At 34.4% G+C, this 12089-nt stretch overlaps 1 protein-coding gene across 1 annotated transcript; it reads right to left on the reverse strand.

Annotated features, from left to right (window-relative positions):
• Positions 1 to 7772: 7772 nt before the first annotated feature.
• Positions 7773 to 11861, reverse strand: HELRODRAFT_159736 (hypothetical protein; the record flags this gene model as incomplete). The annotated part of the gene is made up of 10 exons (XM_009011592.1): positions 7773 to 8422; positions 8768 to 8842; positions 8930 to 8986; positions 9257 to 9359; positions 9451 to 9614; positions 9853 to 10101; positions 10275 to 10458; positions 10625 to 11092; positions 11348 to 11600; positions 11725 to 11861. The coding sequence occupies 10 exons, from the start codon at positions 11859 to 11861 to the stop codon at positions 7773 to 7775; spliced, it is 2340 nt and encodes a 779-aa protein (XP_009009840.1).
• Positions 11862 to 12089: the final 228 nt, after the last annotated feature.

The following is a 12089-nucleotide window of genomic DNA, read 5'->3' on the forward strand; positions in this document are numbered from 1 at the left end:
TCTGAAATTTTGCGATATGAATTAACGCGCTGACCGCCTGATAAAAATTAATAATTAATTTGAAATAAATTCAAAAATAATAAAAAATTGATGGAGAAGACGAAAAACAGAGAACCTGATAAATGACAGAACGTGTTCGTCAACAATAGCATATTGGAGCTTTCCAAGCAAAAAGGATTTATCTTTTCTGACGCGAGTGAGCGAGTGGAACAGTTTCAGTGACGACGACGACGATGAAGACAACGACGACAACGACGATTTCATCTGAGATAAGGCTGTTTCCAGGCTCTGTAAATTCGTGATTTTAATGCCTTCGTTGCTGTATATATCTCCATTGACATCGTCGATACTAAATCATTATCATTAACGCTATCATGACTCTAAATATCATAATTATAATAAATTATAATAATTATAATTATTATTTGGATTATTGTTATTTTTATTAATATTGCGACAGAAGCATTGTATAACCGTTTAATTATCAAGGGTTTCATTGTGCATTTAATTATTTGACAATGACCATATTTTATTCTATTCTATATTTTATGTCACTGATTTTCTGTAATAAAAGAGTTTTAAATTATTATTTTTATTTTCATTATTATTATCATTAGTAGTAGTACTAGTAGTAGCGGTAGTAATATTAGTAGTGGCAGTAGTAGTAGGAGTGGTAGTGGTAGTAGTAGTAGTGGTAGTAGTGGTAGTGGTAGTAGTAGTAGTCGTGGTAGTAGTAGTAGTCGTGGTGGTGGTGGTGGTAGTGGTGGTGGTGGTGGTGGTGGTGGTATTACCAACCTCTGTTCCTCCTCCAAGCTCCTCCCCCTGTTCGAATAGGACCGCCCCTGGCAAGAGCAGAGCCAATGAGGTGAGAGCATTTGAAAAGTGGCTAAGTTTATTCGTACGACCCACATATCGGCAGCCAATCTGGTTGAAGTTGAACAATTAGATTTAAAACAAATATAATAATAATAATATTAATAAAAGTAACAATAGCAACAATATATATAAATTTATATAACCGTATATAACACTATATAATAATATATAATTCTATACAACTCTATATCGCTATATATACACATACATATATATATTTTATATATATATACATATTAACAACCGTATTAACAACACTATTTAACTAAAGAGTCATTTATTTTGATTTATAAATTTTTAATTAGGTCAAAGTTAGAGTATGGTGTCAGTGTATGGTCTCCATGGAAAATAAAAGAAATTGACAATTTGAAAAGGGTTCAGAAACGGGCAACCAAGATGGTCAGGAATTGTGAAGGCCTTTGTTACTCGGATCGATTGAAGTTTCTTGGCTTGCCAACTTTAAGATTTAGAAGAGTTCGGGAGACATTTTATTGATTTCAACATTGCGAAGAGTATGGTAGATAGAGATTCCTCACCAGCTTTGTGTTTTGATGCGAATCCACGTACCAGGGGGCATCGCTATAGAATACATTTTTTTTTTTTATTATTCTTTAAAAATCAGGATCTGACAGATGCAGAAACTGTAACAACATGCAAGGCAGTGAAACAAAACATGTTCAAAAGTTCCATACAAATACAAGAAATTATTCGTTTTCTAACAGAGTGATCTCTATTTGGGACAATTTACCGACATGCGTTGTTGAATCAGGTACTGTTTCCAACTTCAAGAAGAATTTTGACTTATATGGCCAACAAAGATTTTCTCGATGATCATAAAATTGACATTGTTGTTTGATTGCCTTTTGCTGTCTTTAAGTGCTATTTTGATATGGGCATATATAACTTACGTTTAAGCCCATTATTTATTTATATTTATTTATTTATATATAATCAATAACTCTACTTAACTCTACTAAAAATCTTTATAACCGTATATAACACTATATAATAATATATAATCCTATACAACTCTTTATATCTGTATGTACAGCACATTTACATGTATGGATGTATGTATATATATATATATGCATGCATGTGTGTTTGTATGTATGTTTGTTTGCTGATAAAAAAAAAAAAAAACAGATAAAAACGCTCACTCACCTCACACACACACTCAACAGACAGACAGACACACACACATACATACACACACAGACAGACAGACACACACACATACATACACACACAGACAGACAGACAGACACACACACAGACAGACAGACACACACACAAACAAAATTGTTAACAATAGGAACAACAACAATAATAATAATAAAGAAGAAAAGCAATAGCAACAATAACAAAACTTTCTAGAACCTTCCATAAAGTATCTTTATCTTGAGGAAGCTTATCGAACCAGCTATCAATCATCCTGTGTAAGTAGACGCCCCTCTCATTAACATTCATGAGATCGTTAATATTCATAAACTCGAACTGTATGGGAGCGTTTAGCCATGAGAAGATGCTTTTGAACACGTTGAGATTGTCGTTGTTGTTGTTGTTGTTATTATTGTTATTATTATTGTCGTTGTTGTTGTTATTAGTATTATTGTTTTTCCAATTTGATGTAAGGCCCAGCATGAAACCGCTAAAAATTAAATAAATAACCAATGAATCAATCATAGTGGATGAATGAAACAATCAGTGAAACAATCAGTGAATTAATCAGTGAATCAATCGGTAATACGGTAAATCGATCAATCAATCAATCAATCAATCACTCACCCAACCAACCAACCAGCCAATCAACCAAGCAGCCAACCAACCAACTAACCAGCCAACCAACCAACCAACCAACTCAACCAACCAACTCAACCAACCAACCAACATTTTTCCATTGCTGATGTTGCGCTTGGCGGCATAGGCCTCGACGAACTCGTCCAAAGTGCCTATGTAGTCGTGCAACTCCGGCTGGTTTCTTGTGTGGATGTGTTGCAGGCTTGAGTAGTTAATACCGAAAGATTTCTGTTGTTATTATCATTATTATTATTATTATTATTATTATTATTATTATTATTATCATTATTATTATTATTATTATCATTATTATTATTATCATTATTATTATTATTATTATTATTATCATTATTATTATTATTATTATCATTATTATTATTATCATTATTATTATTATCATTATTATTATCATTATCATTATTATTGTTGTTGTTGCTGTTATGATGATGTTGAATAGTGCCAAATTACCTTAGCATCCTCGTCTACATTCAACCCTCCATACGACGACGATGACGACGAGAACGATGATGACGTCAGTAGTGGTTCATCGAGGTCAAGGTCAAACGATTCGAAAAGGTCAAGGACCCCCGTGAGGTAGAAGGCGTCAAAACCTTCGTCCAGCCAGTGTTTGAGTACGTTCTGGTTGTAGAGGTGATGGTGAGTGATGATGATGATGACGATGATGAAGATGATGATGAAGATGATATGGTGATTACAGTGATAGTAATGATACTTGTTGTGATGATGATGGACATGGAATGCAATCGATAGATAAACTTAAAAACATGAACAATATTTTCTTTCTTCCCAAATTTAACAATTTGATCATCATCAAAATACTCATCATCATCATCATCGACACCGCCATCATCATCACCACCACCATCGTCATACCATCATCATCATCCCCGCAAATAACATCATCATCATTACTTTCATTTCCATTTGGACATACAAACACCGATGGTTTAAATCAGGCAGAGTGTAGTGGTTATGGTGATAGTAGTAGCGATTGGTCAGTTTATCGAAAGTCCATGCTGACTGGTCGTCTGTGCTGACCTAAATATTTGAAAAAACGCGTTTTTATTGGTTGTTGTACGGTGTCCGGAAAATTCATCGTGGAAATTTCATCGTGTGGGAGAAAATTCATCGTTTTGAACATTCATTAATAGATTGTCGATTGAAAGACAATATTGACGAAGGTCAGGAATCGACCAGGAAACACCAACAACTGTACCAGTTAATCGATAAATTAATTAAATAAGCCCAAATAATGAATCAATTTTAGCAATTAATTAACAAATTAGACAGAATAGTGAATAGATTACGGCATCTTAACGATTAAACGACAGTTAGCAATTAGTATTATATTGCACGATAGGAGTTGAACCTACTGCATGCTGGTCACCCACAACTATTAATGATAATCTAAGTTAACGAATTCGGGTTCAATTTCTATTATTAATTAATTAAACAGCCTCACAAATATTTCCGCTTAGGGCCTCAATACCTTATAACAATACCACAATGAATTATCCACTATGAATTTTAGCCCACGATGAATTTTCCCCCAAAATGAATTTCCCACACGATGAATTTTTCCCCAAGATGAATTTTCCCCACGATGAATTTTTCACGATGAATTTTACGTAAATCTTGTTGTACTGACCAAATACCTATATATGAAAAACATGATTTCATTGGCTGTTAAAATAATCTGTCATTTTGAAAAACGCTTTCAATTGGTTGTCGCAATAAAATGTGACATTTTATTAATTATTATTATTAATTAATATTATTAATAATTACGATAATGATTATTAATAATTATAACTGACATTACTAACCCAGTTATTTGGCGGTTTAAGAGAACCATCCACCACAACTCCAGCATGCCAAATATAGTAATTTTCATAATCAGAATGATGCTTTTGTTGCTGTTGATGTTGTTGCTGTTGTTGTTGATGTTGCTGTTGATGTTGCTGTTGTTGTTGATGTTGCTGTTGTTGTTGTTGGTGGTGGTGTTTGATGGCCAATCTACTGCTAGTAAACCATTTATGCAGACGGCTGGTTTGGTTGGGATCGAGTTGGATAATTAGTTTTATACCTGGTGATGATGGTAATAACGGTAATAATGATGATGATGACGATGATGATGCTGAGAAGGAACATGATGATGGTGGCGATGATAAAGATGATGACGATGATGAGGATGAACATGATGATAGTGATTAGAATGACGATGACGTTGTTTTTTTTGTTGTTGGTGGTGGTGATGATAATAATGATGACGATTATGAAGACGATGATGATGATGACGATGATGATGGCGATGATGATGATGGCGATGATGATGATAATAACACAACCTTTTTGATGAAATCTCTCAATGAGAATGTGTAGCAAGTGGTTAGTTCCAACCTAAATGTACACCGCATGAAATTTAATGAAAGTTAATTTTTAAAAATTCATTCATCCACCTACCCATCCAATCATTCATCCATCTATCCATTCATTCATTCATTCATTCATCCATCCATCCATCCATCCATTCATTCATCCATCCATCCATCCATCCATCCATTCATTCATCCATTCATCCATCCGTCCATCCATCCATCCATCCATCATTCTAACATGAATGTATTACTAATAATAATAAATTACAAAATCGTTTCCATAATGGTTGACAAATTGATTTATAATAAACTTATAAAATAATTTTTTAAACTATAAGATAATCATTTGTGAGCTTGGTGACTACAAATAATAATAATAATAATAATAAAGTATAATTTTATATAATTTCCCTAATTTTCCTAACTTTAGGGTGAACGTTAGTGAAGTTGGTGATACCCAGGCGACCGTCCTCTTCGACTGATTCCAGGATGTTTGCCAGTATGATTGCATCAACTCCTAAGTATGTGAAGTAATCTAAACTATCCATGACTCCTAGTTATTGAAAGAAAGATTGAAAAAGTCAATCAAACCATTAACTAATCAATCAATCAAACAAACAAACAAACAAACAATCAATCTATCAATCAACCAACCAATCAATCAATCTATTAATTAATCATCAATCAATCAATCAGTTAATCAAATAACATAAAAAATTTATTAGTAAATAATTAATAATTTTAAAAATTTTCAAATAAGTAAAAATAAAATTTAAAAAACATTGTTAATCACCATCATAAACATCTTTGCCATCATCATCAACATCACCATCATCATCAACACCCTCATCATCAACACCATCATCATCATCATCATTATCATCCTCATCCTCATCCTCACCACCACAATCTTTACACCAATTAACCTCTCAAATCTCCAATGCCATCACCATTAGAGTCCCACACATCCGACATTACATCAATCCGATAAATAGTTGACTTTTTCCACCAGGAATGTGACAAAATTTGTTTCTGCTGCTGCATCTTTGCCTCATTCCCATACTCCTCTTTTAATTTTTCCAGTTCTTTGTTATTGCACCAGTTGACGAATAGGATGAAGGCAATGACCCCGAGCAAGGCAGCCAGTAGAGTTATGCTTTGGTCGAGTAAAGGGCGTTGTTGCTCGGATATTTTTTGACGGAGAGTCTGTAGATGTCGCTCCCGATCCGTCAGATCTTCATCCTCTTCTTTTTCATACTCCTAAAGTTGCATTATGTCAGACAGTGAAAAATTTTAAAATTTTAAAACAAATTAATTAAACTCATTAATGATTAAACTAGGATGCCATTAATCAGCCACAAAACCAACACAAACCTTCAAAAGTTTCAAAAAATTCGGATCATTGAAATCTAATTCCGGCAGAGGAACTTTCAGCTTGACATCGAACCCAGCGTCACCGTCGTAATCTGAACCATTGTTAGTGAAAAATGAATTAGGTTTAGAATTTCTTTTCCTAGCTCGCAAAATATCGTCATCATCGTCGTCATCGCCATCTTTGTTTAACGTCATTCGGCGGTAAAATTTATTAGACATGATTTTAATTTAAATAATAAAATAATTTCGTCTAAAAACCCGATCCATTTAAAATTTAAATGACAAATAAAAACAAAAAGTGAATCTATTAAATAAATCCATATAAAAGTGGATCGAGATAATAAATTTTTGCCTTTTCAAATGAAACACATACAGTTAAAAGCTATTTACGCTTACAATAACAACAACTTAACGTCATATATGGGTATTTATTTATATAATTTTTTCCATTTTTATTTATTTACGCATATATATTTCTAACTAATGTTTAATAAATATAAATACATATAAATGCTTTTAAACTACTTTAGACCTTACTAGGCAGAAGATTTCAGTTAATTTAACTATTAATCAACTAAAACCAATTAATTTTATTCTGACGAGAGAGAATTTTAACAAAACTTTCATTATAAAACATTAAAGTATTATTGAATGTTAACACCGCAATGAACAAAAATTTAACTAACAAAAACAAATTAAATTATGTATTTGTGTGTGTCTGTGTGTATGTATGTATGTTTGCTTGTTTGTGTGGTGTGTGCGCGTGTGAGTCTTTATCATTCTTATAGTTTTAATAGCATAATAACAAACATAAGGTAAAAAACCCCAACGAAATAAACTCCATATTAACATATTAATAATGATATCTGCTTCATCATATCATGCATATTACCGTGTATCACATCGTATACTGTAGTATCATATATCATACCATATAATATCATATCTTATATCATACCATATAATATCATATCTTATATCATACCATTTATCCCATCACATCATATATCATATCATATAATATCATATCATATCCTATATCATACTATTTATCCCACCATATCCAATCATGTCAGACGTCATATAGTATCGTATCACATTATATATCATATCGTATATAGTATCATATATCCTACTATCTATCCCACACTAACCATCTCAAATAATATCATCATAAAACTGGGGAGATTTTTCTGCCTTTTTGGGAGAAAAAAAAATAAATAAAACACCTCTTTTTAACTACTGTCAATGAAGCCTCCAAGGCCCTGACCTAATTTCTTTCATCTCCCTGGCTACTTTTCATAGAGTCTTCGGGGCCCTGACCTAATTTTTTTTGTCCCTACAGCTATAAAACACGTCACCGTCACCTCTCAAATAATCGCCCTCTGTATTAGTTGCAGTATCGAGGTAAGTTTTGTAGTGGCCATAGGTAAGAATTGAACTGAAGCAGGCCGGATTAGCAGATGGTGGAAAGTTGAAGTAGTTGTTGTTGTTGTGGTTGTGGTTAGGATTTGGGCTACTAGCTTGGTTGTAATTGTTGTTTTGGTTGATGAAGTGGACGTCACTGTCGTTGTTGTAGTTGCTGCTGTTTGGGAAGTTCCTTTCATTATTATTGTTGTTGTTGTTGTAAAAGTTCGAGCCATTATTATTATTATTATTATTGATGTTGTTATTGTCGAGATAGTTTGCGTAATTATTATTATTACTATAGTTGTTGTTGTTGTTGTTGTTTTGGAAAGTCCATCCATTGTTATTATCATAACTGTTGTTGTTGTTGTTGTTGTTGTTACTAAAATTGTTGTTGTTGTTATTGAAGTTGTTGTTGTTGTTATTGAAGTTGTTGTTGTTATTAAAGTTGTTGTTGTTATTGTTGTTGTCAAAACGTATGTTAAATGTTCTGTTGATTATCGGATCCCTGATCAAAGTTAGAACCAGGAATGTAAGCGTGGAAAAACTCCACAGTGAATAAAAGCCTGTAAATGAATGAGTGAATGAATGATCGAATGAAAGAGTAAAAACATGAATTAATGAATAAACGAACTAGTGATGAAATTAATGAATGATTGAAAAGACGAGTGAACCAGTGAAAAAATGAAAAGACGAATGAAAAGATGACTTAACTAGTAAAGATATAAAAGAACGAATGAATGAATGAACGAACGAACGAATGAATGAACGAATGAATGAACGAATGAATGAACGAATGAATGAATGAATGAACGAATGAATGAATGAATAAACGAATGAATGAATGAACGAACGAATGAATGAATGAATAAATGAATGAATGAATGAACGAAACAAACAATACAACTAACCTGTCAGAAGACTCCAGCATACAACCATTGCAATTTCACTGCCATAGAACAACATCCAGTTTTTCATAGATAAAACTGCATGAAAAAAAATAAAAATAACAATAATAATAATAAAATAATAATAATAATAATGATAATATAGAAGCAACAAAAACAACACACTTTTGTTTTTTGAGTTTTCAGTGTGGTTCAAGTGCAGATTGTCACATAGGGCAAAGGCTGGGTGATGGTGAAAATATTAATTATAGAAATTATTATTATTAAAATATGAAACCAACCAGCCAACCAACCAACCAAACAAATGAACCAACCAACCAACTAACCAATTAACTAAGCAACCAACCATCTAACCAACCACCCAACCAACCAACCAACCAACCAACCATCTAACCAACCATCCAACCAACCAACCGAAAACGAGACAAAACATGGCGAAGCAGATGAAATCCCACTGTGGTGGACAATTGTAGAGGGAGACGAGCGTCAGACCGTACATGTAGGGGATGATGACGAGTGATTCCAAGACAACGGACAGCTGGCCACTACCATTCCATGGGATTACCATGTTTACGCTCCCGTTCAAATCCCTAAACTATTATGACGTCATTAAGTTATTTCATTTCTTTTTTATATTTACAATAACAACAACAACAACAGCAACAACAACAACCACAACAACAAACCTGATAAAAGAGTCCGACGAGAAGGTAGGTCAGCTGCATGGTGCAGGCCACCAGCAGGGCTGACCTATTGACCTGGCTAAAAATAGATGCTACTAGATGGCTGACTATACAAACGAACCACAATGGTATGCCAAAGTTCATGGTCAGAAATTTACGGAGGTCGTCTGCAATAATTAATTAATTCTGCAAAGGTAAAACAATGAAGTGAATAATGCATTAATCAATCATACAACCAGCCAGTCAACCAACCAACCAACCAATCAGCCAACCATCCAGCCGATCCCATAAACTCACCATTATCCTTCTCCTCCATCACTAACTCCCACTCTGGTTCCCGGCGGCGATCTCCATCATCAACATCATCATTCCTCCTTCTCCTACTACTGCCTCTATTACAATTACCACTAGTAGTAGTGGTGGTAGAAGCAGCAGCGTCAGCAGCGTCAGCAGAGGCCAATTTGAAATACTTTTTGAAGAAGAGTTTCAAAATGTCGACGTTGAAAATGCGAGAAATTGCTATTAGGACCAGGCACTGTACCGTGCTTATTACTGACATGTAGTATATAGTTTCCTGAAATGTCTGTAGATTGAAAGGCGAGCCAGCGTGAATTCCAAGAAGGGCCAATAAGGTAATTAGGAGACCTCCGTAATCTGTGTGTGTGTGTGTTTGTGTGTGTTTGTGTGTATGTTGTGTGTGCGTGTGTATGTGTGTGTATGTTGTGTGTGCGTGTAAGTGTGTAAGTGCGCGCGCGTGCGTGTGTGTGTGTGTGAATGTATGTGTGTATGCGTGTACAATATTAAAATAGGAACAATGACAATCTTACTTATTTTTGCTCTGGACTTAATAAACCTCGTCAGAGTGAAATGTACGGCTGTTTGAAATGCATAAAATAGATTTACGATGCCTAGAGTCGATAGGCTGATGTGGTAGCTACGTGCAACGCTCGATAGTTTCGTCACAACGTCATCAAACGATGAGATGAACTTTTCAAGACTGTGTGGACAGATCTGTGTGCGAGCGTGTGTGTGTGTGTCCGTTTGTGTGTGTGTGTGTTTGTCTGTCTGTGTGCGTATGTGTGCGTGTGTGTGTGTGCGTACACGGACAGTTGGAACAATAAAAAAATTAAGAAAACCAGACAAAGAAGATACAAGAATCCGCAAAACGCATCTTTACCTTGCTTCTACCAAGACCATCGTCTTCATTAATAGTTTCAGTCTGGAAAAATGTGCTGACAAGCAAGAAAGACATGCAGGTGGCTATATAAAAAAGCGGTTTCAAAAGGACCAGAAACCGTAAGAAAGTCATAAGTAGTGGCCGTTGTGGCTGCATTGGCGGCTCTTGTGGCGGTCCCTCGTTTGGAATGTTTTTCGCAGAGCCCCGTCTTCCAGGTTGACTTGTGTTACTTTGTCTTCTGCTCAATTGTGATCTGCTGCTGCTACTACTCATGTTGTTAACGGTAGGAAAAAAAAGGCTGTTGTTGTTGTCATCATTGCTGTTGTTGTTGTTACTGATGATTCCAGTGTTGTTGTTGTTGTCGTCGTCGTAGTTGTTGGTGCTGCTGAAGTTGTTGTTAGTTGTACCGGGAATGTTGTTGTTGATGTTGTTGGCGGAAACATTAATCTCTAGACTGCTTCCTCTTCTCTGATTTTTAATTAAAATTTCAAATAATTTTACATGAAATGGTGAAAATACTAGAAAAATGAAAACACATTTTACACATTACAGAAATCATTTTAGAATCTTTAAAAAAAAAAAATTATCAACAAAGTCATTAACAGCAGTGCCAACGAAAAATGAAAGATTATATTGACACAAAACAATTAAACTATGAAAATACCATTTTTCAAAAAAAAATTACAAAGAAGGTAGTAGTAGCAGTAGTAAATGAATCAATACTTGATTGTCTGTCACACTCTGTAGCCTGCTACTGCTACTCTGGCTGCTGGCTTCGGCAGCTTCAGTGACTGAACTCTGGTTATTTTCATTGCTAGCAGAAGAAGAAGCTAAACTGGGTGAGTTTTTAGCAAAGTTGAGCCTGAGAAGCCGTGACGTGGAACGGCTAGGAAGGAAACTCGAGCTATCATTTGATGTTCGCCCACGGCTAATCGAATGTCTGAATGACGAACTGGCTTCATCAACAGTTGGAATTCTGTAGAAAAAATTGCTAACTACTTTTCTTAATAAATTTAATTTAAATGAATATTTATTCAAACTAACTGATGTTTAATGAATTTTTGAAGAAAAAACTAAAGTAAGGAAGTAAATTAACAAACCTCAAAGTTTCTGAAGATCTTAACCGACCAGACGACCTTGTACTTGAGCTCCTTGTGGACCTGGTCTCCTCCAGTTCCTCTTCCTCATCGTGCTGGCTGCGTCTGGTGGGAGATTTGTTTCTCTTTTTCGGACCCATTTCGCTCCGGCTTTGCACTTAGTTAGAGACTTAAATCTTAGAATGTTATTTTTTTAAATTTTATTTTTAAATAAAATAAAAAAGGAATGATGCCAAAAGCTACTAAAGCTAAAAGCTAAGGCAACTAAAAGCTAACAACTTCTGTGAAAAAAGTAAATCAAAGTAGAGTACTAAAGTCGGAAAATTAAAAGAAATATAATTTTTGATACAAAATAATAAAGAAATAAA

This window comes from Helobdella robusta, assembly GCF_000326865.2.
Source record: "Helobdella robusta unplaced genomic scaffold HELROscaffold_1, whole genome shotgun sequence".
Classification (NCBI taxonomy): Eukaryota; Metazoa; Annelida; class Clitellata; order Rhynchobdellida; family Glossiphoniidae; genus Helobdella; species Helobdella robusta.